This window comes from Globicephala melas, chromosome 12 (assembly GCF_963455315.2).
Source record: "Globicephala melas chromosome 12, mGloMel1.2, whole genome shotgun sequence".
NCBI lineage: Eukaryota > Metazoa > Chordata > Mammalia > Artiodactyla > Delphinidae > Globicephala > Globicephala melas.
Window position 1 is genome coordinate 84129468 of NC_083325.1, and position 27824 is coordinate 84157291.

General features: G+C 44.1%; 2 protein-coding genes across 5 annotated transcripts in view; one reads left to right on the top strand and one right to left on the bottom strand.

The window, feature by feature from the left end:
• KIDINS220 (kinase D interacting substrate 220) overlaps window positions 1–6441 on the top strand; it is a 104043-nt gene extending 97602 nt beyond the window's left edge. For 2 of the 4 annotated variants that reach the window (XM_060309793.1, XM_060309795.1), the window contains one exon: window positions 453–6441. The gene's annotated coding sequence lies outside the window, so the exon portion shown is untranslated. The remainder of the gene's footprint in view (window positions 1–452) is intronic. The other 2 variants (XM_060309796.1, XM_060309797.1) reach the window with 1 other exon arrangement.
• Window positions 6442–21802: 15361 nt separating this feature from the next.
• On the bottom strand, window positions 21803–24216 carry ID2 (inhibitor of DNA binding 2). Its single transcript, XM_030844491.2, has 3 exons — window positions 23720–24216; window positions 23340–23403; window positions 21803–22568 (listed from the first exon to the last, which is right to left on the bottom strand). Exons 1-2 carry the CDS (start codon window positions 24065–24067, stop codon window positions 23347–23349), a joined length of 405 nt encoding a protein of 134 aa, XP_030700351.1. The 5' UTR covers window positions 24068–24216; the 3' UTR covers window positions 21803–22568; window positions 23340–23346.
• Between the last annotated feature and the right edge of the window lie 3608 nt (window positions 24217–27824).

Here is a 27824-nt window from a genome sequence, read left to right on the forward strand (position 1 = left end):
TTTGACCTAACTGGAGTGAGGACCAAGCAAAATTGGCCAAAAGTGTGAATTACAGCAATACTGTACAAGAAAGGCAGTGGGACTGTTTTAAAGTCCACAGAATATTCTGACAACGCCGATACAGGATAACCAACAGTCATCTGTGTACGAAGAGTAGCTTAGGTCCCTAATCTCCTGGGCTTAATGTGCCTGTGGAGGGTTATTTACACCAGTGATACATATTACGAGCCCTTAGTTTTTGCCGGGATTTAACAAAGCACAAAACAGTCTATCAAACAATTATTAGAACTTGAATAAATGAAATTTTACTTTAAAAAAGAGTATAGAACTACATGCTTCATATTATTCAAATTAAGGAGTTGTTTGAAATAATTAAGATTGTCTTGATTACCCACTATCATTTTCTAATTTTAACATATATTTCATACTTATTTACCTCATTTCCTTTCAAGGCAAGAAGGGCTCTAGATCTTAGTACCCTGCCCATAGACCATTCCTCCTCACAATTCGGTTACCTTCTCCCAGTTGCTGGCTTCCTCACCAGACACAAGGGGGTAATGAAGATTCTATCTGCCACTCAGTAAGCCTGCTCTCCAGTCGACTGAAGAAGAGAGACTTGTCACCTCGGCCAGTGTTCTTTGTTCCAAGTAGTTGTAAAATTTGAATTCATTTTAATGAAGTGTTCCTTCTGTAAAGGTTTAGATAGAAGCCCAAATGTATAGCAAAACGCATGTAAATAAACTCTACATAACCTGACATTTCATATCTTATAGCATCTTCTTGGTCAAATGTCTAATAAAAATTTAGATTGTTATTTTCAAATTACCATAGTTCCTGACACTTGCCCTTTTTATCTGTGTTTCTGAGAATTTGTAGACTGTATATTGTTATACTTAATGCGAATTTAACTCTCTTTATTTTTAAAGAATTTATTTGCTTTTTGAGTTCTTTGTGTTTTTTTCCCTCTATCTTTTACCTGGGTGCTTTTCTCTCTTTTTGTGTCTTAAGTTTTGTATCGGTTGTCATGTATTCATCCATTTTACCATAAGACATTCTTCAGAGCATTAGGATGGGAAAGAAACCTCAAGAAAGGCCAAGTCCTGGATTTCAGATAGCCAGTGGACATTCAGTCAGTACTTGATGAGTGAATAAGGTATACCTAAACTAGGAGAGTCTGCCCACACATTGTAAAAATGCTGAATGCCTTCACACTGTGTGTGTGTCTGTAGTTCCTTACAGGCCCCGCCCTTCCCTATCACTTTATAGCCACCTGCTACCTGTCTGGCCCTATAAGCTTTTCAGCTTATGACTCTGGGAATCTTTCAGGACATGACACCATGCTTTGTTAAAAACTCTCAGGGAGGAACATCCACAGCCCATCTTGCTAAGTGCTGTCACTTTAAAGTGCTAGGCTATCTGTTCTACATGGATGTATTTTAAAACCGCCTGTGTGCTTTAAGCCCTTTGTTTAGTCCTTTGTGGAGATGCCCATCTTATAAATTAATATAGTTATAGAATCAAATTAAAATGGTTCAATCCTACATTTAACTTAAGAATATTGGAAATATTTTTAGGTATAACTTAGCTATGGTGAGCATGTTTTCTCTGAGCCCAAATGGGGATAAATCATTATAGTGAGGATATTTAACATCAGGACCATCCCCCCAAATCTGATATGTAGGTTTACCCTTTCTCTAGCTCAGCTTTCCAACCTTTTTTTTTTTTTAGTTATTATTTTCATTGACCAGGTCTCATTGCTGTTTCTTATTCCTTATCTCAGGTTGACCACTCTGATAAATTTGAACTAGAATTCATGTGTTATACTGGGATTCTCTACTGACTTTTATACACGAGTGGGCCATCGTGGGTTCATTGAAAATTTCTTTATTAAGGTAGGCTAAACAACAACCTCAAAATCTCATTGACTTAACACATTTGAAGTTTGTTTCTTGTTCCTGTAACAGTTCACAAAGATTCAGGGACCCAGATTCCTTCATTCTGTGGCTCCACCAGCCTCCAAGGCTTCAGAGTCCTCTGCCCCATCTTCTGTGTTCTGTCGATGTGCAGGGGAGGAGAGAGGGTGGGGGACCATGCATGGGAAGTGGTGTCTGCCCATCCCATCGGCCTTCCTAAGTCCCCTGGTCGTGCTGAGGGGCAAGGGAGGCTGGGGAATTCGGTGAACTGCATGCCCTGGAGGAAGAGCAAACATTTTTGAAGTTCATAGGCACCTGGCCACTTAGGTACTTGACATGGATGATCCATGGCAGACTCAACACTGCGACGCATCTTGTTTTCAGCTGTAGTAGCAGTGTTTTTTGAAGACATCTCTTTAAAATTTTGCTTTTCGTTCTGGTAGGGAAGTCTGTTAAAATAACACCTAACCTGGAAGAGTTTGAGGATTTTAGGGTTTTAGGGTTAGGTAGTTTTCAATCAGCCAGTTCTTTCCTTACATCTCCAGAAACTTTGCAAATTTCTAATATGGAGTGGGTTGCAGGAAGAACTAAGCAAGGTTGGGAATGGGGAAAAGAATAAAGTTTCACAACTTCTCTAGAACCCTTTTAGTAGTCCAAAGACTCAGGCCACCCAGGCACCGGTGACTCTTGGGATCTGGTGGTAAGTACAGACCTTCCGTCACCACCAACTCTTTCAGCTTTCTGCCTCCTAGAGCAACGCAGGGGCTCCCGGTTCCTCCTCCTGGTACCTGGCAGCCGGGGCAGGACGTGGTCCCTGGGAGGCTCCTGCCCCCAGTGCAGGAACTGGTAGTTGAAGAGAAGCTAAACTTATGTTAGTGGCCACTCCTGTCCAGGAAATGCAGCTCCCACCCTTAGAAGGCAACGGGAAAATTAGACTGTATGTCTACCATTTTGTTTAAACAAACGCGTCTGCAATCTAACGCTGTTGACCACTTTCCAGTTTTTTTCCGACTGGTCAATTCCAAGGTGCATCAATTCCAAGGTGCACATTTTTTCACACTTTGACTTTTCTGAAATATAAGCCACAGCATCAACGGCAGCATTTCCCCCTCAATGTTTCCTAAAGTAACGACAGATCCTGCAGTTGATGGAGTCTTGCTTGGATTGATGAAACGTGATGCTCCTTTAATATTATATATGCCGTGGTCACGTTGAGTTGTGATCTTTAGCAATAGTAATGGACTAGTGCTGATTTATGTTCAGCTGACCCCCCAAAGTCAACATTTTGTGTTGAATATTTGTTTTATCAGTTATTATTCTATATTCATTTGGGATATTTAAAGTATCGTTATGCAGTTGTTATAATTTAAAAGTTTACGTTTATTGAACGCGTAATGTGCCTGACATTTTCCCAAGATCTCTACATCTATTAACTAATTTACTCTTCACAACAGCGTCATGACTTAATTGCTACTATCCTCAATTTACGAATGAGAAACTGAGAGACAGATTAGGTAATTTCCCATGGTCACACAGCTACTAAGTGGCAGAGCCAGGATTCAAGCCCAGGCAGTGGGGTTCCAGAATGCCCTCTCTTTATATTACAGTTATCTTCATTGTTCTTTAGCTAACTGGGGACTTTAGCTAAAGTCAATTCTTACATTTTTTTCCAAGGTGCACTTTAATTATAGCTTTATTCGCTGTACCATCACCATTGTCTTTTACTTGTTTTAAACCAGGGTTTGGGGTTTAAGAAAGATAAAAGTCTTTAAAAAAAATCTATATCCATGTAAACAGTACTTATAGGGAAAAATCATTTTTTTTAAACATCAAACATCTTTGTTCCTACAAGTTATTTTGGAATGATGTTCAATTTTTGGTTAAAAATCTACGTTTTGTGTTTAACATCCTTTATCCCATTATTATTCATGAAGTAGACCATTACATTAAAGTTTGCACATAGTGTTGGATATATACATTTTACTTGCAGTCTTATTGTCATATGGCTTTCGTATACAAACACTTGCCCTTCTATATGTCTATTCTATTGTCAGTATTCTGTGTTAGATTACAATCTTAAATACCACTCTATGTATTTTTCTTTATATTCTATTATTAAATAGTATTAATGCTTAATAATGTTAATAGATAAGTAATATATGTCTATTTAAAAAATCATTATTGCAGTAGAGGTTTTTTTTTTTTAATGATTTTGGTCACTGTCTCCTAAGAAGAAAAGAAAATAGGCAAAATGGAACTCTGTCTTTCATAATGACAACTAGTCACTAAAGGCAAGAAACCAATAGACACATCTGGAACAGTGGATAGACAGTGGATCGAGATGGTGGTAGGTGACAGTTTAGTTTAATATAATCATCTACCTAATAATTTGCATGCTTACTTGAGCCAGACACTGTTATAAGCAGTTCACATGGATTAACTTATTAAATCCTAACAAGCCTATAACGTAAGTGCTATCATTGTCCCTAGTTTACAGATAAGGAGACTGAGACACAGACGTTTAACTTTTACATGACAACAATGCGTTAGATTTTTGTAGCCGTTCCCTAAACTATTGGTATTATTGTCATTATCTTAATTTTGAGAAAACAAGATTTGGGAGTTTGAGAGCCCTCTTTCCCTCCCACCCCCAAGGTCACTCAGCTAGTAAACAGAACAAAGACACCAACCCTAGTTTTTTGACTCCAAATCTGATAATTTTTCCAACACGGTGCTGACTTCATTTCTGCCAGTACCCATCGCTCTGTCCTACGTGGGTCTGTGGTGCTTCTGTTTTCCATATTCCATTGTTGTAGAAAATGTTAGTGGAGAGTATTAAACACATCTGAGTCTTCAGGCTCTGAGAATGTGTCCTGGGTTTTCCCACGGAAGCTCTATCTCCTTCTTCCGTCCTCTCCCTGTGAACCCTGCAGCCGCAGTGCCAGGCAGTAAAGGAGTCCAGATCTGCAGGCCATCTGGGCTTTTATTTAAATCCTTGTGTATCTTGAAACGAACCCTCTGTCTGGCTCTGTTGTCCTCACTGACCAGATCTCCTGAACTGAGCTCTGTCCATTTGGTATAAACATAACCATTGCAGCGTGTTTAAACTGGTGCTGGGGAAGGGGTGTGTGTGTGTGTGTGTGTTTGTGTGTGTGTGTGTGTGTGTGTGTGTGTGCGCGCGCGCGCGCACGTGTGCCCGTGCATGTGTGTATTTAAATGTGACCTTGCCAGATAGCTGATTTGACCCATCACTGAAATGGTGGGTCGGTTGGTCAATACATCACAGGTGAAAGAACACAGAAGTGAGTCACAAGGCTGGAGTTATGGACCGCCTGGCTCTGCTGTCTATCCGATGGCCATGTACTTGTCAGCTCTAGTTTCTTCATCTATTAGAAGTACATGATGGAGCTTCCCTGGTGGCACAGTGGTTGAGAGTCCGCCTGCCGATGCAGGGGACACGGGTTCGTGCCCTGGTCAGGGAGGATCCCACATGCCACGGAGCAGCTGGGCCCGTGAGCCGTGACCGCTGAGGCTTCGTGTCCGGAGCCTGTGCTCCGCAACGGGAGAGGCCACAACCGTGAGAGGCCCGCGTACCGCAAAAAAAAAAAAAAAAGTATGTGATGGAGGAAAGAGGGCTTCCTCCCTTGATAATGGGTACTGCTTCCCCACTACCTGTTATATATTAGTCACTAGCTCCCTAATCCTTGCAATAATATTGAGAAGCAGATACTTTTCCTATCTTACAAATGGGAAACTAAAGCTGAGAGAAGTGAAAAACCTTGCCCAGTGGCTCACAGCCATTATGGGTTAGAGCAGAAATTTGAAGCCAGGTCTAACACTGAGTTAGTGCATCCCCAGCTATCCCTTTTTGCCCCTCCAGTGATGTATGCGAACTCAGTTTGCAGCCATTTAGGTGATATTGAAGGGATGAACATGAGCACGTAGAGTGAGAAGTCTTTCTGGTCGTTTAGTCTAGCCCCTCAAGTTTACAGATGAGGAAATTATAAAGTGGTCGTATCATTACAAATATTTTGGTGCTACATAGGATGGTTTGCTTTCACCCCACTTTTAGCTTCATTTTATCTTTGTCTTAGCTCAGGCTTCTGTAACGAACAAACATAGACTTACCATAGGCTTATAAATAACAGAAATTTATGTCTCATTGTTCTGGGGTTTGGAAGTCCAAGATCAGGATGCCAGCACGGCCGGGTTCTGGTGAGAACCCTCTTCCAAGTTACAGACCACTGACCGCTCCTTGTGTCGTGGTGTGGCAGAGAGCAGGGGTAGGGGAGGAAGTGAGCTCTCCCGTGACTTTTATCAGGGCACTAATCCCTGGGGGCTCCACCCCATGACCTCACCTTAGAAGTCTCCCGTGTGTGTCTCTTCTGGAAGTACCCCTCAAATACCACTCTCTTGCCTTTGTGATAATCATTTCCTTGCTTACCTTTATGCTTTTGCCACTTATGTATGTATGTATCCTTGAACAATTTTACCTGGTTTTGAGCTCGTATCAATAAAATCATACTGTTAGTGTTTATCCTTGACTTGCTTCTTTCATTAAACGCTGTCTGTGAGGTTTATCCCTGGTGATGTACATAGTTGCCATTCATTAACTTTTCACTGCAGAATAGTATTCTGTTATATAAACATGTATAACGTATCTATTTACCTTATTGGATATTGGGTTGTTTCCAGTTTTTATTGCAAGGTTTGTATGAATAAGCGTTACATGTCTCCTGTTGCACATGTGCAAGGGTTTGGAGTTTTTATTACAAATTTCTGGATTTGAGTTATTTTTAAAGACACGTGTTTCTGCCATCAGAAGAAAACTGCAGAAAGAAAAGACTCTTGGTTTATCATATCTCTAAACCTCCCCGGGGGTACCTCTATGTCTGGACTGCTGCAGCAATCGTGAAATCTTAACCAAGGTATCAGGAGCCGGGAGTGAGTGAACACAAGAGATTGTCATTTGGAAACAGACTAAAATCGGGACCTTTTGTTTTGGGATGATGCAAGGAGAAAACAGCTGTGATGGAGGCCCTGGCACCCTGATGGGTGTGACGGGGAGAACGTGCATGTGCCCAGCAAGCCCTAGATTCCGACCTCCCTCTTCTCCGGCGCCAGCTGAATGTTCCCACCCAGATGTCGGCCGTCGCCTCACGTACAGCTTGCCTAAAACAGAGCTCAAAGCTGTCCCCCAGACCAGCTCTCCCGCTGTGGTTGCCTCCTTGTCACTGGCGCCATAATTATCTCCGTTACTCAGGCTCAGAAACTGAGTCAATCTTCACTTCCTCTCTCTCTCCCATCCCCTCGCCCCGTCAGTCACCAGGCTCTTAGCTCCTCTCTGTAGTGTCTCTCTAGACCATTCCCTTAGGGCCCCTCCACCTTGAATCTAGCCACCAGCATCGCCTGCCTCTCCCCTCTCCCCTCTTCATTCCTGCCCACGAATGCCAGTGGAGCCTCTGAAACGCAGAGTTCACCTCCGGCTCATTAGTGGCGATGACTCCCCCGTCATTCAAAGTATCCAATTCTAGTAATCTTGGATGGACATTCAAGGCCCTTCAAAGTATGGTCCCAATTTATTCCTGTGCAAATTGATTTCTAAGCTAAAGTTGTCCGTTTACCTTGTTTTTCCTGAATACTACAAGGATCTTCAGGAAACTAACTTCACAGATGGTCCTTATTTTTGTGAGTTTGTCCTCACTTCCTCCCGTGCTCAGGCGCGTGCTCTTTTCTTCCTCACATGCTATACTTTCTTGGCACAATATCTTCTATTGAAGTATACTTATCTGGAGTATCCTTTAAAGCTTATTGCAACCCAAGGGAGCGTCCACTTGTAGCTTTGTGCACACAGCCACTGCAAGGCACTGGGCCAAAGGTCAAACTTGAACTTGGTGGTTAACAAGTTAACGGAATTTATTACTGAAAGAGCTGCAATAAGTTGAAAGATAATTGAATCTCAAGAATTTTAGAAAAATCTAATGAATGATAAGTGATTAAGAACGTTATTGCATAACTTATGGAAGCCCAAGAGTCGAGCTTTAGCGACATACAGGAGTATAGAGCTCTCCAAAGAGACCTTAAAAGAGTTAAGTCTTAACACCCTTAATTTGTAAATTAAAAACGGGACTCAGAGTGTTTTCCAGCATGTTGCAACTTGTTTTGACTTGCAGCAGGATTAATCTCAACATTGTCTAAATTAATCTTGTTCTAGCAGCCTTGAAAAAAATAGAAGAATGTATTATTATGCACTGGCTTAAAAGGAATTACCACTATTTGGAGCAAAGACTATCAAAGATTATGTGAAGTCAAATTTTCATGTAAAATTTAAATAGATAAAGAGCGATTTGATTGGAATGAAATGACATCAAAAGTGAGAGTGTGGCCTTGAAAATTAAACAATGTATAGAAGATATTGATGACTAACCAAGTAAGCGTCAGTCACTTACACGATCATGAAAAAGGCAAGAGCTGTGACTACAGCAGTGTGACAAGGGCTGGGGAAAGAAGTACTTCGGGGAGCCAGTCACGTATTCTGAAAGACAACTTGAACACAAGGTAAGACTTTAAAATCTGTACCATGAATTCGAATGACAAGTGGAGAAATCAAAGGCTTAGCATTTGTTCTGGTCTTTCAAAGGAAACTGGACAAAAATAGCATGGATTTGAGGAAAACAGTAATTGGTGATGAAAGGTGGTGTTTTCTCTGTGACCCAGAAACAAAGTGTCAAAGTTTGCACTGGAAAATTACAACATTCCCAATATCCCCAAAAGCGCACATGTCAAAGTCACAAATAAAAGGCCCGTTGCTTTGTCCCTCAGCCATCTGTGGAACGTTCAAACCTGGGGGTCAAGAGTCCATCCAGCTCGTCACACACGTGTGCTGACGGTCCATAGGGTGCCCACAAAGCAGAGAGTTGCACAGGGCCTGCGGCCTCACCACATCCAGGATCCAGTTGAAAGGGGGCTTTCTGAGAAACAGTGTCTGGCCAAAATCGGTTACCAGATGTATCAGTTAGTTCAGCCTTTCCCTTGGGATGTTTGTGGAAGGCTGGTTAGGTGAGGATGTTGGCAGGTATTACACGAAAAACTGGATTTTTGGTCCAATAAGTTTAGAAAGTCCAATCAAATAGGTTTTTTTTAAATTTAATTTTATTTTATACAGCAGGTTCTTATTAGTTATCCATTTTATACATATTAGTGTCTACATGTCAATCCCAATCCCAATTCATCCCCCCACCACCCCCACCCTGCTTTCCCCCCTTGGTGTCCATACATTTGTTCTCTACATCTGTGTCTCTATTTCTGCCTTGCAAACAGGTTCATCTGTACCATTTTTCTAGATTCCACATATATGCGTTAATATACGATATTTGTTTTTCTGACTTACTTCATTCTGTATGACAGTCTCTAGGTTTTTTTGTTACACAGTTTCTTAGAGCTTTCCATGTATATTTTGAAACTCCAAGAAAAGAAAATGATGTGCAATCTCTTCCAAATATATCCCACCCCAAATCCTTTTTACCCCAACAATGTGTAGGACAGTATTCCATCCTGTAAAGGGCCTTTTGCTTAATTAAGGCCCTTTCCTCCAAAGGACTTCTGGAAATATCAGTAAAACAAATCCACCATTGAGCACATTAAAAAAAAAACGATGGGGTTCCTGTTTAAATGATTCCAGAGGAGGAGAGCCACCCGAGGCTGGTCTTCAGAGCGAAGACACTCATTTGGTTAAGTCTAAGTACTCGCGCTTTCTGTTTGCTAGTTACTTCACTACCAGTCAGGAATGGGAGGATGAACACGTGCATCTCTTTCTTCTCCATCCTGACGTATCAACCTGTAAGGTCAAAGAGCTCAGGAAGGAAGATGACAGCAGGGGAGAAGTTTCAACAAATATTGTAATCCAGAAAGGCCAGGGGGGTGAGGAGACTTATCAGAGAAACAATCTATGTCCTGGGTGCCTGCCAACAGGCCCCTAAAGAGAAGAGACATGATGTGTGGGGCCCTCAAACGCCCTGAAAGGCTCTGGGAGCCCAGGGACGCCCCCTGGAGGCAGAGGTGAAAGTGGGATGAAAAATGGAAGGTTGGCTGAAAGTCTTCCAAGGCCATCTAAACCCCCTCCTCCTTTTGTTCCCTAGATCATCTTTGGGGAAATGTTCAAGCCCAGTGATTCCCAGTTCTTTGCTACCAATAAAATGGAAGCTAGATGTAATCGAGTTGTCACGGGGTAGAATACTAAAAATAAAGTTTGATAATGAATTGCTACATAGTTTCTAGCATATAACTTGGAAGAAGTTATGAAAGAATGACGTTGTTCTATCAAAACAGCTTCCAATTCCATCTACTTCTTTGTGTGAGTGAGGTTTCTTGGCACTTAAATCTATTCAAACAAAAATACCAGGATTAAAATTCATGCTGAACTCTGGCTCGTTCTATACAAAAGTAACATTCATCCATGGATACTTAAAATAATTGAAAATATCATTAAGAAATGTATTTCCTGTAAAATATTATCTTAATGTTTATAAAAATGTTAAAAGGATTTAAACATGAAGAAGGATTTGTGATAACTGGAAACAAAAATGTTTATAATTTCAATATATATATGTTCTTTTGCAGAAAGGCATAATAGGGTAATCAATGATTTTTAAATGCAAACATATATTACATTAGAACAAAATTTTGTGGGAGAAGTAGATAGAAATACTAGTTCAGGGAGAAAAAGAAACTGTGAAATTTTTGACTTCTAAAGAAGAAATGGTTCTTGTATTTTAAATATGGTTAATCACAACTATCAAATTGCACCGATACTCCAGGAGACACACTTAAGAGAATAGTGCAATGAATTTGTGTGAAAATTTATTTTGCAAACTTATTACAAAAATTTAAGTGACAAGTAAAAACTGTGTGAGCACATAGATGGTTTTTCAAAATCCTTTAAGGAGGTTATACCAAAAAAAATGTGGAGATTATAATTCTTAGACTGTGTGATACTTCACCTCTTCAGATCATGTTCATGTTATCCACTGCTATGTAAGGAATCACCCCAAACTGATTGGCAAAAACCGCAACAATTATATATATTTTAAATATATATATATATATATATTTTAAATATATATATATATATATATATATATATATATATAAAATAAATATTTTTGTCACAGTCCTGGGATTGACTAGCTCAGCCAAGTGTTCCTACTTAGGGTCTCCCATGCAGTTGTGGTCAGATGGTGGCAGGGCCGGAGGCCTCTCAAAGGCTTTCTTGCTCACAGGTCTGATGGGTGACATGGTGGCAGCTGGGGAGGCAGCTGTAAGTGCAAAACCCCTACACAGCTTGGGCTTCCTCACAAAATGGCAGCTACATACCCAGGGTGAATGTCCTGAGACTGAGAGAGAGTGGGTATCAGGCAGAAGTTATATCACCTCTTACGACCTAGCCCTGGAATTCACAGAGCTCCTCTGCTGTTGCATTCACAAAGTCCAGCCCAGGTTCAGGGCCAGGAGACAGACTCCACCTCTTGTTGCAGGAGTGACAAAGTTCTAGAAGAGCACGTGGGTCCAGGAATGTTTTTGCAGTCAGTTTTGGAAAATACAAACTGTCACGGATCACCACAGGGATAAGGAAGACAAATAAATCCTCTCCTGTGATTCTGTCACGGCAGAAAAACGGATGGAAAAATAGCTCTTTTACACACTGGATGCGTCCAGCCTGATTTTAGAGAGCCGTTCATCTCCCAGGGCAGGAGAATTACAGGGAGCATGATGGAGCTGAAAGGATCGCTCGCTTTGCTTCTAGTGAGACCGAGACCTAGTTAGTGCACATGCTTGCCCACACCTCCCGGGGCTGGGGGATGCCAGCACCAAGGGTCGAATGCTTGCAGCCTCACCTCCATGGGCTGCCCAGAAGCTCTGTGTTCCATTCAGTGCCTGTGAGGATTAGTCTGGGGCAAGAAACTGTCTTGGTTGAAAATATTTGAAATCAAGTAGATATTTTCCCTTAACATTGAAGCCTTCAACATACTTTTGGTGTGTAATTGCCTCCATTTTTCCCCCCCCAGAATGATTTTCTTCCTTGGGAAATGTCAGTTAAAATTTACACCCTTACTGTAGTGAAAAAGATGTAAAAAATAGAAATGGCTTTCTTTTCAGACATTGTCACTATCTCTCTCTTGCATATGGCTTCCAGTAAGAGTTGTTTTTTTTTTTTCCTCCTATTTCACTGATGGTTTGGCTATGGAATCTCAGAAAACTTGGGCTCTTGCCTATAACTAAGAATGTAAAGGCCTTACACAGAAAATGTTGAAGTGTATAAGAATCAATATATACTATTTTTAGATTGCATATCAACATAAGACTTAGAATTCAAGTCCCTTATCTTTATCTAGATGCCACACAAAAGCTACCTCCTTCCTGTGTATAAAGGTGTGGAAATGGCCCAAGGGCCACTTTCAACATTTCCAGAACTTTGGTCCTTTTATCTATTTCAACCGATCACTTGGACTTGAAGGTGTCACTTTCAATGGTGAGACTGGAGAACACTATCAATTGTGTATAATATGTTTCCAGTAATTAAAATACATATGATAGCTGGGCAGGGGGAAGGAAGAACTGAATTTTATCCTTGGCTGTTATACCTTACCATTCCATTTATCAATAGAATAATCATCTCAAGTCCAAAATATTTAATAGTATGGTTTCCTATCTCTAGCTAGCTAGCTAGCTAGCCTTTTAGATATGCCCAAATTATCCCTCCCGTTGTAGAAGTGAAAATATTATTTACCTCACTTCAAGGTTCTGCTTCTAGCCAGGTATTGAATCAGGTAGGAGTAATATTTGGGAAAAGTAAAATGATCCAATGAGTTATGATGCTCTACGATGTGTGGTTACTTAATATGCTATTTTTTCTTGAGTTCAAAAAACCAAGTTAGTTGTGGTCTTGTTAATAAGTTTAAAATGTATTGGCTGCAGCTAAAAAATACACATGTCGTCCATTGACATCTAGACATCTTATCAGCTGGAGGAAATGCCAGCATAGTTCCTAAATTGAGAGTTTTAGTGACACAGCAAGATAGACTGGAGGAGTCACACGGCCAAAATTATCACTGCCATTTCCACCAAATGTTTCCAAGGAACTTCTAAAATGGTGCCTGTGGTAGGAAGTTGGCCATTTCCTCCTTTTGGGACCTCCGGATTCCAGCTCCTGCCCAGACTGTGCGTTCTCTCCACTGTCAGCAGCAGCAAAGGAATCAGGACCCCCAGGCTGGCCCTGATCCTACCCCACCCCCTCAGCCAACATTCTTAATAAAAAGACCTTGTGGCCACTCTCCAAGATGGCCCCAGGGACCCCACCTTCTGCTGTTCACACCCACACCCTGGTGGTCCCCCCTCTTTGTACCCGGGTTGGTCTGTGTGACCGAAGGTGGTGGTCCGTCACTTCCGAGATTTGGTGGGTCAAGGCTGCAGCTTCTGTCTTGGACATTCTCTCCCTGCCTCGCCCTGGGGGAAGCCAGCTGCCCTGTTGTGAGCAGACCTACGGAGAGGTCCCAGGGTCTCTGGCCAAAAGCCGGTGAGGAACAGAGGCAACCACACAAGGGAGTCTGGAAGCTGATTCTCCAGCGCTGGCAGCCTTGAGTCAAGAGTCTTTGTCCAGAGCCATCGAGCAAAGCCACTCCTGATTCCCGACCCTCAGAAACCGTACAAGGTAAGAAACACTTGCTGTCTTAAGCTGCTAAGTTTTGGGGTGCTTACTTATGCAGCAATATAGGACCAATATATCACTAAAATTCTATTTTATTTATTTTTTGCTGTTTATTAATTTATTTTTAAATTTTTATTTCATATTGGAGCATAGTTGATTAACAACATTGTGTTAGTTTCAGGTGTACAGCAAAGTGATTCAGTTATACCTATACATGTATTTATTCTTTTTCAAATTCTTTTCCCATTTATGTTATTACAGAATATCGAGTAGAGTTCCCTGTGCTACACAGTAGGTCCTTGCTGGTTATCTATTTTACATATAGCAGTGTGTACATGTGAATCTCAAACTCTATCCAATCTATCCCTGCCCCCCATCCTTCCCCCGCGGTAACCATATGTTCGTTCTCTAAGTCTATGAGTCTGTTTCTGTTTTGTTAATAAGTTCATTTGTATCATTTTTTAAGATTCCTCATATAATTGATATCATATGATATTTGTCTGGCTTACTTCACTTAGTATGATTATCTCTAGGTCTATCCATGTTGCTGAAAATGGCATTATTTCATTTTTTCTATGGCTGAGTAATATTCTATTGTGTGTGTGTGTGTATATATATATATATATATATATATATATATATCACATCTTCTTTATCCCTTCATCTGTCGATGGACACTTAGGTTGCTTCCATGTCTTGGCTATTGTAAACAGCACTGCAGTGAACATTGGGGTGCATGTACCCTTTCGAACCAAGAGTTGGTGAGCCATTGGAGTTTCTCCTCTGAGCAGTACGGGCTCCACATTGTACAGGGAGGTTGAGGGGTTGGGCCCAATGGACCAGCCAGAGTCCAGGCAGGAACTTCCACAGAGAGAATACAATTGTCAACTCAGTGTCAATTGTTAACTAGGGAACCGAAAAAGGAAAAAAAGAACTCTAAGGAGGTAGCAGGGAGGTAGTGACTGCAGGAAGCATGTCGCTGTCTGGGCTGAGGGCACGGGGAGAAAGGCTGGAATTGTTGGAATGGTTAAGACCCGGAAGCCTTGAGGAGGGGATGCTGCTCACTGGTGCAGGGGAGGGTTCCCAGGGTCCTGCTGGCTGTGCTGGTGTCCCAGGGAGGGGAGTGCTTGGAAATCTGCATACTGGACCCAGGGTATGCATGCTGCAACTAAGCGTTCACATGCCGCAACTAAGGAGCCCACGTGCCACAACTAAGAACCAGCGCAACTAAGTAAATAAATAAATAAAATTTAAAAAAAGCCAAAGCCAAATCTATTAACTTGGAGCATCTATTATTTCATACTTTTGCATTGTGACTTTGGGATAGATTCCTAGGAGTGGGATGGCAGGGTCAAAGTGTAAATGCATATACGATTTTGCTAGATATCATCCAATTCCTCTGCACAGGGGTTGTACCACTTTATTATCAACAACGTACAGGATTTGTCAACACAGTACGTGGCCACTTTTGGACTTTTGTCCATCTGCTAGGTGAGAACTGATATCTCATGTCGTATCCATGTGCACTTATTATGAATGAAGTTGACGATCTTCGTATGTTTAAAGGCCACTCTATTACTTCATCTGTGAACTCTTTGTCTTGTGTTGTTGAACTTTTTCTTCTCAAGTTTTAGGACGGATATATGTGTGGCCTGCCAGCTTGACTAAAGGCTTGTCTACTATTTAGACATGTCTAATGTTCAAGTTCAAGTTGCTTGCTCACTCCCCTCCATTGCCACGACCCTCAGTAAAGTTTGTCCTGTGTTGGATCTTCTCATTCTATCCTCTGTGTCTCTGGCCTTGATTTCATATTTGTGATATCTTTATCTCTTTGTGCTACGTTCTGGGATATTTCCTCAGACCTATCTCCCACATAACATAAAATTTACCACCTTAAGTACATTTAAGTGTATAGTTCAGTGGTACTAAGTACATTCATATTGTTGTGCAGCCATCGCCACCATCCATCTGCAGAACTCTTTTCATCTTGCAAAATGGAAATTTTATACCCATTAAACAATAACTCCCTCTTTTCCCCTCCCCCAAGCCCCTGTCACCCACCCTCCTTACTTTCTGTCTCTATGATTTTGACTACTCTAAGTACTGCATGTAAATGGAATCATACAGCATTTGTCTTTCTGTGACTGACTTATTTCACTTAGCATGATGTCCTCAAGGTTCACCCATGTTGCAGCATGTGTCAGAATTTCCTTCCTTCCTTCTTAAGGCTGAACAACATTCCTTTGTATGTATAGACCACATTTTGCCTTCTATTCATCTGTTGATGGACACGTGGGTTGCTTCCACATTTTAGCTATTGCAAATAATGCTGCTATGAATACAGGCATGCAATATCTCTTTGAGATCTTGCTTCAGTTTTTTGGGGTGTATACCCAGAAGTGGAATTGCCGGACCGTACGGTAATTCTATTGTTTAGTTTTGGAGGAGCTGCCATACTGTTTTTCACAGCAGCTGTATCATTTATATTCTCACCAACAGTGAATAAGAATTCCAACTTCTCTACATCTTCCCCAATACTTGCTCTTTTCGGGGGTGGGGGGGGGGACGGGTTTGGTGCATTTTTTTTTTTTTTGATAGCAGCCATCCCAATGGATGTGAAGTGATAGCTCACTGTGATTCTGATTTGCATTTCCCTAATGATTAGTGATATTGATCATCTTTTCAAGGTTTATTGGCTATTCATATATTTTCTTTGGACAAATGTCTATCCAAGTCCTTTGCCCACTTTTGAATTGGGCTGTTTTTGCCGTTGTTGAGTTTTAGGAGCCTTTTATATATTTTGGATATTAATCCCTTTTATATATTTTGGATATTAATCCCTTAGCAGATATATGACTTGCAAATATTTTATCCCATTCCATAGGTTGCTTTTTCACTCTGTTGATAGCCTCCGTTGATACACAAAGTTTTAAATTTTCATGAAGTCCAATTTGTTCATTTTTATTTTATTTTTATTATTATTTTTTATTAATTTATTCATTTTTGCTGTGTTGGGTCTTCGTTTCTGTGCAAGGGCTTTCTCTAGTTGTGGCAAGCGGGGGCCACTCTTCATCGCAGTGCACGGGCCTCTCACTATCACGGCCTCTCTTGTTGTGGAGCACAGGCTCCAGATGCTCATGCTCAGTAGTTGTGGCTCATGGGCCTAGTTGCTCCGCGGCATGTGGGATCCTCCCAGACCAGGGCTCGAACCCGTGTCCCCTGCATTAGCAGGCAGATTCTCAACCAATGCGCCACCAGGGAAGCCCTGTCTATTTTTATTTTATTTTATTTTTGCCTGTGCCTTTGGTGTCACGTCCAAGAAATCATTGCTACATCCAGTTTTGTGACGCTTATGCCATATGTTTTCTTCTAAGAGTTTTATAGTTTTAGCTCTTATGTTTATTGTCTTTAGTGCATTTTGGGTTAATTTTTGTATATGGTGTTAGGTAAGGGTCCAACTTCATTCATTTGCATGTGGCTATCCAATTTCCCCAGCACTATTTGTTGTAAAGCCTGTCCTTTCCCTATTGGATGGTCTTGGCATCCTTGTTGATCATTTGACCACATATGTGAGAGTTTATTTCTGGGTTCTCTAGCCTATTCCACTGATCGTGATGCCTGTGCTCATGCCAATACCACACTGTTTTGATGACTGGAGCTTTATAGTAAGTTTTGAAATCAGGAACTGTAAGTGCTCCAACTCTGTTCTTCTTTCTCAAGATTGTTTTAGCTTAAGGGTCCCTTAAGATTCCATATGAATTTTAGGATGGATTTTTCTTTTTCTGCAAAAAACACCATTGTGATTTGTCAGGGATTGCCTCAAATCTGTAGATTGCTTTAGGTGGCATTGTCATTTTAACAATATTAAGTTCTCCAATTCATGAGCATGGGATATCTTTCCATTTTTTAATGTCTTCTTTAATTTCTTCAGCAATGTTTTGTACTTTTAATTGTACTAGTCTTTTGCCTCCTTGGTTATGTTAATTCCTAAGTATTTATTCTTTTTTGATGTTATTGTAAGTGGAATTGTTTTCTTAATTTCCTTTTCAGATTGTTCATTGTTAGTGTATAGAAATGCTCCAGTGGTTTTTCATCTGGGTTTTAACTTTTGCATTGTTTTCAACTTCAATAACTATATCTTGGGATTGTCTTATGTTTTCAATTAGTTCTTTGATTTCTTTAATCATTTTAGTCACTTTCATCCTTTATAGTTCTCTTGTTCCTAATCTTTCTCTTCATTCTATCTACTGATTCTTTCTCACATGGTAAATTGTTTTCCAGTGGTTTAAAAATTTTTTTAATTGTAAACTTACGTTCAGCAAGCCATTAAATATGAGAATTTTGTGCGGTCTGTATGGAGGGCTTTTCTCTCCAGAGAAGTTTTGTATTTGCTACTGCCAAACACCCCAGAAGCATCAACAGCCAGGACCCATTTTTATGTTAATTTATCAGCATTAGAATTTCTGAAACTAACTGGGTAGTATATATTTGAACCCCCATTCCCCATGAGGGCAGATCTACGGCTATGAATTTGCAAGGGAGATATTTCTTTCCCCGCCTGAGCTCAGGCTGACAGACAGACTTTCTTACGATCTTCCTGGGCTAGTGAGTAATATTTTATTTTAGTCTATACCTTAGCTGAGATTGCAGGCCTTCAAGGGTTCTGCGTGGTGGTCTCGGTTGCAATGTCTTGCTTCACATGGTTCAAACCCTTGTTTTCCATTCCTATTGGGCCCATGCCCCTAACTTGCTGAGCCTGGCACCCTCACCCAGGACGGCCACAGATGTGTGCATGCCCCTCACTCTGAATCAGCTCGCTCCACGTGTCCTCTGCAGGGTTCTCTGACGTTCTTGTGACTTCAGGCTGGTACCCCTCAGAGTGCCTATGTCAGTAGTTGGCACTGAACACACCACCTGCTGCTAAGCTTCTCAGCAGATCTTGCTGCCTCTGTCCCAAATTATCTTTATGATGAAATAGAAGGACATTCAAAGCCTTGTCAGAACCATCTCCAGAAGGACACTCAGAGCCTGGAGGCGCCTCTCCAACAGCAGAGAGCGACAGAAAGGGAAGGGTGGGTGGTGAGTCAGGCTATTTGACTATTTGGGTGGTCCTGGAGCTGTGTGCCCACACTGTGGAGAGCAAGCCCCATAAATAATGATCCTTGAATTTTTTTTTAAAAAGCTCCACGTATATATAAAAAGCTAAAGTATAGCTTTTTATTAACAAGAATGCTATTTCCTATTAAATTCAGAAGCCCCTTCTCCATTCCAGTAAAACACTGGGCTGAGTTGCTCTGTCCACTGACTGTTGTGTGCCCTTGTTCACTCAGATCACATATCTGAGTCCAGTTTCTGTAGGATGGAGAGACCACATGTCTGCCCAGCTCTGAGGATTTATCCATGGCTTTGAGGACTAAAAGTAAATGCAATCTGACCCACACATTTATTGTTTGAAGTCAGCGTGACCTTGATTCCAAAATTAGGTAAGGACTGCATAAGATACCACAGCTCAATTTCATTCTCAAAAATTCCAAGTAAAATATTGCCTAACAGAACCCAACAGTGTCTATAAAAAGTAATAATACATCATGTTCAGGTAGGATTTAGTGCAGAAATGTAAAGGTAGTTACCATCAGAAAAATTAGTGTCATGCATTAGCGAAATTATATCAATAAATACAGTAAAACTACTCTACCAAATTCACCCCCAAATTATGATTTAAAATTCTCAAAAAAACCCTGTAACAATTGAAGAGTTCTTCCTAAAACTGATAAAGACTATATATTACAGCAAAATCCTAGAGCCAGGCCACACATGACGGAGTTTGACCTGTTCTCATTAAGGTCTGGAATAAGACAAGGATGCCCACTCTCACTCACCCCTACTTCTTTAACATAACATTGGAGGTCCTGGCTAAGGTTATTAAGCAATTCAGAAACAATAAAATTAAACAAAAACTTAAGGAAAGAGAAGGGAAAACGTTCTGGCTTTCATTGGACTTCACATTTCTTTTTTCTGCACGATCTGGTTATAATCTCTTTGAGGCCCGGGATCATGTCTGATACTTTTATTAAAATCCAGGACAGTACCTACTGCAGAGTTGGTGGTAGATACTAGTTTGTAAAAGGGGATCGTATCCAAGTTATGAAGTAGTAAAGATGAAATAAGAGTCCCATGTGGAAACGACTGTACACATGCTAGAGAAATAGGCTTTCATGACATCATCATTCATTTTCAAAAGCTTGTGTCTCCCCGGTGATTTCTCCCCTAACTCTCCAGCTGATTAACTCGGGTTCCAAGCCCCCAAGCCCCGGGCCCCTTAGACCCCGCTCGCGAACTGCCTTCCTCGAGCCAGCCAGCAGGTGGCGCTCGGCCTCCACCGGCCGGACCTCGAAGGGCCGCCCGGGCTCCGCCGCGAAAAGTCCCCTCCGAAGGGTGCCTCTTTCCCTTGACGCTGCTGCTACTCTAGGTCGTCGTCCAAAACTTGCAAACGGTCCCCCGCTCCCAGTGACAGTGCAGCTGTCGAAAGGCCCCGCCCCGGCCACACAGCTTCCCCCGCAAAGCCAGGGAGCCCGTGCACGAGACCCTCCGCCGGGGTCAGATCCCCTCGCCATCTGAGCCGACCACGAGAGGGTCACCGAGGCTGGGGGCAACCCGGGGCTGGCGTCTGCGCAGTCCCCCCGCCTCCCCGCCCAGAGGAAAGGACGGGGGTGGGCAGCGACCTGTCCTCCCTCCTCCCGCCCTTGCCCCACCCGGGTCCAGCCCCACGCAGTGTGGCCTGTCGTGCAGGGCGCCGGAGGGGCTGACGACAGGTGGACGGACGTCAGGCGACAGGCCTGAAGGGAGGCGTGGGTCGGGTGACCGGCTGCGCCCAGGTGCCACAGCCAGAGCCCGCTTCCCTGGGGGTATGATTATCAACAACAACGACGGCCCTGGTACTGTGCCCGGATCAAAGGACGGGCCCACCTGCGGACTAGCATGATGTCCACGACGGGGATGACGGGCAGGGCGCGGGTGATGTCCAGAGCTGCCCTGGCCGGCTGCAGGGCGCCAGCCCAAGAGGAAGGAGGCTCCAGGGCCGGGACCGCTGCCGAGGATGCGGGAACGTGGCAGGGTTCGAGCTAAGATCCCCAGGCTGCCTCTCTCCCCATCCTCCACCCCTACCCGGCGCTCACTGCTCACTGGTGATAGATTCAGTGTCAGGGCCGGAAACGCCGCAGCCGCCAGGTCAGACTCGGTGGCGCCACCCAGCACCTGCTCGGCTGGGCCTGAGAAAGTGGCCACAGGTGAGACACCTATCCTCGCCCGCCTGTCCTCCAGCTTCCTTCTCCAGTTCCAGTCCTCCCGGGACCGAGCTTCCAGAACCTGCCCCCCTCCCCTCACACCCCTGCGGAAGTGTCTTCCAATTTGAGAATATAAATATACGTACACATATAAATTTTAAACACGTATCTATACTAACTATATATTTTAAAGCCGGGTCCAAAGGTTGCCACGTGAGGGCTGCGGTGGAAACAGCCGGCTGATACTCTGTCCTCGCCTGGGCAGGCAGTGCGGCGGCGCAGTCAAGGGTGAAGGGCAGTTTAATAGCCACCTGTCTTGGAACGTGGGCCCCGTCCTTCTCGGCACAGGGGCAGCGCGCAGAGGCTGGAGCTCAGGGCCGGTTACAGCGGAATTCCCAGGGCAAAGGGTCATAAGGAGACAGGGGCACTGAGGGGTTTCTTTTTGCCCTTCCTCTAAATCTTAAAATCATGTTCTGAATTCTATAGAGTCTTTTGTCTTCTGATTCACAGCAGTTTCATTTACTCCAGAAGTGTCTTGACATCTACAGACACGTAGGCCTCCAGAGTCCACATTTATTTGAATGGTCTACCTCTCAGGAGTCACCACCACAGCAATTCCTTGGTTTGAAACCCAACCCCAAAGCAGAGAACTAATTTTTCCTTGACGGACTTAGAGAAACTTCTGGGTTTATAAACTTCCCAGCCCCTGTCAGCTCTCCTAAAAAGCAGCAGCGGCCCTTTGCCCCTAAGCGATAGCCCTGACCACACATACGATAAGGCATTTCTCAGCACACAGGTTTCCAACACTTAGGGGGTGATAGAAGGGATGAAGGAGGAGGGGTTAAATAAAATGGCGCGATAGAGACAGAAAGAGAATCTTAAAAATCATTCAGAGTCAGGTATTGACTTCAGACATGTTTATTATAATCTTATACAGTCTACATAAATTTGAACTTGTATTTATTTGGGTTCAGTTATATAACATAGCATAATAAAAATCAAAGCACTGGTCCTCTGAAATAAAGCAGGCAATCACCATTCAATAAACACACTTGATTTATTTTGTATAAAAGGGTTAAGTTTACAACTAAACTTTTATAAAAAGTTTAGCATGAATAAGTACATCATTACACTTTGTATGCAGAAATGTACATTTCTGCCACTGTACAAGAAAACTCTAATTAAAGAGTTCACAAGGTTTCACTCAATATATATATATTTATATATAAACATATACACAGCATTCAGTAGGCTTGCGTCAAAAAGGTAATTTCTGACCGAAAGACTTCATTTAAGTAACTGAATACTGGATCCTTCTGGAATTCACGCTCCACCTTTGAAAAAAGGCAAAGTCTGCTTAAATTGGGCAATTCCTTGTGATTTTAACGTTTTCGCTCCCCATGGTGGGAATAGTATATAAAGAAAACCTTCCAACTGCAGAAAGGGCATTTAAAAGTCTTTTTCATAAATAACTAATATCACAGTCCATGTCAGAAAACACCCTGGGGAAGTTGATCATTCTTAGTTTTCCTTCCATTTTTAAAAAAGGTCCCTTTGACTTGTTCTCCTTGGGAAAGGGTTGAAAAGTGAGTTCAGCGCCTTAAAAGAGCCTGTGGAGTTGTTGTTGTTATTGTGCAAAGGAAACAAAAAGTCAGCGCCTGCAAAAGACTGGGAGAGAAGGGGGTGTTAGGAGATTTTAACCTAAGGGCAGAGGCGGTAGACTGGTGCCAGGAGGAAGCCGCAGTCTGAACACTTAACCAAACACTCAAACGTTGGGCAAACCCCGGCGTCCAGATGCAACACACACACTCGGCCTGGACAGCGCAAATTCAACATTAAAATAGCAGAGACTCGGGGGAAAAGCTTCCCAACGCCACCTCTTATTTGGATCTCCAACGGCAGTGCTCACAGGCGCCAGTCTGCTTCTTGTAACAATTATTTGATTGAAAACAGCCCTTTCGTTAACAGATAGGGAAGTCGGAATCCCACATCACAGGGTCTGAGGCACAGGGCAGCAATGCTCGGGTTAGCTGAATCCCAGAGGGCTGCAGTTTTTGGGAAGGAGGATCCCTATGGAATTTGTGGCGATAAGATTAATTATATGGAGGTTAGTACCTCATAGTACCAGAGCGATAGCAGAAAACAGCCGGAGTATGTTACATGCCCACAGAAGCCAGTACACATTTGTCTCCACCACCTTCCGAGTAAGTTACTGGCATCATTTTTTTTTTTAAAGGTAAATGTCGTGGGATTTTGAGTAACAGGAGCTAGAGGCCCCTTCGTGTCTAGAGTACGTGTAAACAATGTACTACGTGTAATACAACGAAGTACACATTCATTTACCAAGCCAACATTTTTACAGATACGCAAGTACACACGCGCGCGCGCACACACACACTCCAAGCGCCAGTTCAACGCGAGGCACAAGCGAACACTCACCATTTATTCAGCCACAGAGCGCTTTGCTGTCATTTGACATTAACTCAGAAGGGAATTCAGAAGCCTGCGAAAAAGGAGATAAGAGGCACAACGTTAGACAATCTTAAGGAGAAAGGGCCTTTTTTAAAACATCAAGTTCCATTAAACACGTTAATACTACATTCAGACTCGAAGACAGATGCATTAACAGGTCAGAACTTACCAGTAATTTCACGCACGACTCAATCTACACCATATTTGTAAATAATAATAATAAAGTTATTAGCTCATCTGTAAGTCACCGACTACGGCCGGCCGTCTGGACAATGGCTCTGCCAGGGGCAGCCCAGGCATCGCTGGGGGTGCGCGGCAGCGAGTGGGGCATCGGGAGCAGGTCTTACCTGAAAGGACAGGATGCTGATGTCCGTGTTTAGGGTGGTCAGCGGCGTCCTGGACGCCTGGCTCTGCCCGGGCCGCTGGTGGTGCAGGCTGACAATAGTGGGGTGCGAGTCCAGGGCGATCTGCAGGTCCAAGATGTAGTCGATGACGTGCTGCAGGATTTCCATCTTGCTCACCTTCTTGTTCTGGGGGATGCTGGGCACCAGCTCCTTGAGCTTGGAGTAGCAGTCGTTCATGTTATACAGCAGGCTCATCGGGTCGTCCACCGGGGTTTTGCTCCGGGAGATGCCCAGGCTGTGGTCCGAAAGGCTGTTTTTCCTAACGGACCTCACTGGACTGAAGGCTTTCATGCTGATCGCGGGGAATGAGAGACCGGGAGGAGGGAGCGGGCTGCCCCGGAGCTCAGTCCGCCGCCGCCGCCGCCGCCGTCGCCGCCGCCGCCGCCGCCGTCTGCGGAGCTACCTGCCCTCGGCACCGGGCTCGGCTCAGAATGAAGCTGAGAGCCCGGCCCGGCGGCTTTTATTAGGGCTCGCCGGGGCAACACGATCCGGCTTCCCTGCGTCCCCATTGGTGGAAGTCAGCGTGTCCATCAGGCCTGACGGGCTCCCTCATTGGCGGACGCAGGCGCGAGGCGAGCGCTCGGTCCTTCCGCGTTCCCAGCCAATCCCCGCGGGGTGGGCGGGGCGGACGCGTGCCCAGCTCGGGTGGTAAATAGAGTACAGTAAGCGCCGGGCCGGAGGGGAGTGCAGGGGAGCGGAGGGGAGCGGAGGGGAGCACGGGAGAGGGGGAAGACAGGGGAGGAGAGGAGCGGAGAAAAGGGAGAAGGCGGTCGCGGACAGGGTGGGGGAGGGGGAGACGGAGACCCCGGGAATCTAAATGTGCATCTTAATTCTACTCCCAATGGCTAGGCAGGACCCTCCCCGTAAGGTGTCCCCCGACGAAGCCTCTACACCTCAGAGCTCTCAGCATCCCTAAAATCACAACGACACAGGCTAGGTCTGCACAGCAGAGGGAAAGTCACCACCGTTCCCTGCGCCTCACGGAATGTCATCAAGATAGAAAGCATTTCTGAAGAAAGTGAAAACGCAAATAAGTTTGCCATCGACAAGTGACTTTTGTAGAGTGAGTTCGGTCTCTTAAGATAAGGAAAAGCTTTGTAAAAAACAAAACCAAAAACACCCACGCGCGCATTCAGCGACAGGTTTAGTGTGGGATCGTGCAACCCGGAGTGACGCAGGAGGCATTATTGTAAACTCTGTAAAATGAGTACTTATTGGAAACCATGCTGATCGCTAAGGAGCTCTGAGAGGCAAGACTCTGGGTTCCTTTTGTAGAGCTGGGAAGGCTATTGTAATGATCCTAGTAATCGGAAGTCATTAGGAAAACTTGTATACTGGAGCTGTATTTATATACGCGGCCCTTGAGAGGCTGCTGGTCTGTGTTCTGCAATGTAGGTGGCACAGTAAGGTGATTAATTATGCACAAATCGTGATTTCTGGTGTCACATTCCAGCGCCTGCTGTATTTTTAAATTTTTGCATAGGTAGGTGGCCCCAGCCATTGGTCGATATCTTCACACTATTTAAGAAAAAAAATCTGTCAGGTACCAGGTTGGGAATCTTTTCAGCACTAGGACTGGAAACAGCTTCAGTTTGTGTCTCCCCCGCCCCTCTTTTTTCTAGACATATTTTAAGACCTCATTCCTGCGGTCTAAATAAAAAAAAAGTTTGCAGTTATTTACTCAAATCCTTTTCAGTAAATTCACACATAATTCTAGCTTAACTGAAGACTACAATAAATTAGTTGTGTGTTTTGAAAATCATATTTCTCTAGAATATGCTAGAAAATCTGACAAAATATTATATTGGTAAGTTTACTTTTCTGTCTCAATCTCCATCCACCTCCTCTGCATTTAAGAAAGAGGAAGAGGGCAGAACTGGAGAAAAAGCAAAGCTTAATAATGGGGATACAGTATTTTTTCCTTCAGTGAATGATTAATTCGTCACCGGTGAGCCAGCTGGTCTGGTCTCAGACACCAGTTGCAGCCATGTGCCTGCCCCACGGCGTCTCTTTAGGGAGGGAGAGTTGGTGGCGCTAGGGTGGATGTCACTTTCAGAAAATCCAACCACTTCAGTTTGGAGGATGGAGATGGTGGTTTCCTGACCAGCAGAGAAATCTGCTCAGGGCCTGGCTGGGCAAAGGCTGCCTGCGACTCTGTTCCTGACAGTGTTCCATTAACAACCTCTTCTCTGATATTAAGTCTGGAAATGATTTCATACCCGAGTCCCCGACAGTTCGAGCCTTTTGATGTACTTTGTGTGCATGTGTTTCTGTCACATACGTGCCACAGTGGAACAGATTTTGTTTTGACACTATTTTGGTTCATGATGTTATACTTTGACTATTTTACAATAATAGCCAACGTAAACAAACATCTTTGGGATTCTCAAATTATTACTTGTGATTCTTGGACATTGCAGCTCTGAGATACTGACGCGTTCCTAGCTTTTTCCAAGGACACCGTATGTTAACATCCGTGCCAGCCTCATTATCCCTACAGTCAGGCTCTGGGCTGGTTCCTAATGAGCGTTGTGCAGGATTACTTTACACACTTGCAAAGCTGACTGAGCCACTGCCTTCTCCCATGATCATTTTTGTACCCTGATGCAGTAAAATGGCTAAATATGGTTAAAGTTTTCTGGTGTTTCTTTCTTTAGCGGCCATGTCAGAGTCCAGTCAGCCTGATTGTGTTGAATTCGATTCGATTGGCACGCTACCCAGTTCTACATTCATTTAAAGATCATTTTAAGGGGATTATGAGGCTGTATAAGTCAATGATTAAAAAAAAAAAGGCTTGAATTACTAGTATGTCTGTCTCAGCAAACCCAATACGAAATTACCTTTAAAATTATGCTTTCATCGGCAAAACGGTGTTGGAGCATTTTCGGGGTGGGTTACAAAGCATTGAAAAATCTGTCAATTGGTGTCTCAGTGGGTTTGCATTTGAGGACTCTTAAAGCTGTAGAAAGGGCCCTGGATTTGCTGGATCTGTGGCTGGTGGGAAGGTGTGAATGGCTTCCGGTGGGGGGGTGGAGATACAATTCCCCCCCTACACACACACCCACTTAAAGCCACACGCCTGCCCTGGAAGTTCCCCTAACCTGGTTCCAGGGCTCACTCCCTCGGTCTCCACCCGGGGCTCGGCCGCCGGCTCCCAGCGCGTCCAGCCCCTCGCTGTGATCAGAAGCAGCTCCGGGCCGGGCGCACCGGGCCGGCTGGGCCACCTTTGCAATCCCCGCGTGATGCAACTGGGGGCGGGAGGAGCCTGCGGGGGGCCGGGGGGGGGGCGGTCTCAAGGTCCTCCCTGCACATCTGGCACAATTGGGAGCGCTCGCCTTTCTTTCCCCCGGTTTTGTTCTCACAGCTGTGTCCATTCCGCCCGTGACCCCCCGAGTGATCCCTGACAGGTGATGAATTGGCAGCGGCGGCGGCGGCGGCAGCGCGAGGGCCAGGCCGCGGCGGGGCCGGAGCCGGAGCCCCGGAGCAGACTCTCTGGCGCCAGGCGCGTGACGCCGCCCATTCACGCCGCCCTGCAGCCTTGTCCTCGCGGCGCCGCTCAGGCGGCTGCCATGGCAACCGCGCCGTCACTCAGCGCGCGCGCCCAGCTGATCAATGCCTGCGAGTCCCAGGCTCGCCCCGGCCGGGCCGCCCGGCCCGCGAGCACCTGCAGCCGCTGCACGTCTTAAGTTTCGAGCGATTTGGGGGAAGGAAGGACGACCGAGAAGAAAAGAAAAGGGGGGTTGGGGAGAGAAGAAAAAAAAAAGCCGGGAGAGGGAGAAGAAAGAAATCTTCCTTGTGCAGGAGGCGTAATGTGGCTTAGAGGTTGCCAAAGCAAAAAAAGGTTTTCCTTTATTTTATTTGTTTTTGCAACCGAGGCGTTCAGGGTGGGGCTGGCGCGAGGGTTAGGGCGGATGGGGAGAAGGTGACTGTCTTAGTGGATGTCGAGATTTATGTGTTCCTTTGGATCCTCGCGGGGATGACTTTGATGCTGGACTCCCCAAAATACCTTTGAAGGACCCCTCACCCCTGCACCCCTACTGTCCCCTGC

Bases quoted from the DNA above. Each gene is read 5' to 3' on its own strand.
- ID2 (XM_030844491.2), bottom strand. From the start codon at position 24,067: ATGAAAGCCTTCAGTCCAGTGAGGTCCGTTAGGAAAAACAGCCTTTCG. The intron at 23,404-23,719 runs GTAAGACCTGCT...CCTTTTTCGCAG, and splicing joins TCAGCATCCTGTCCTTTCAG to GCTTCTGAATTCCCTTCTGA.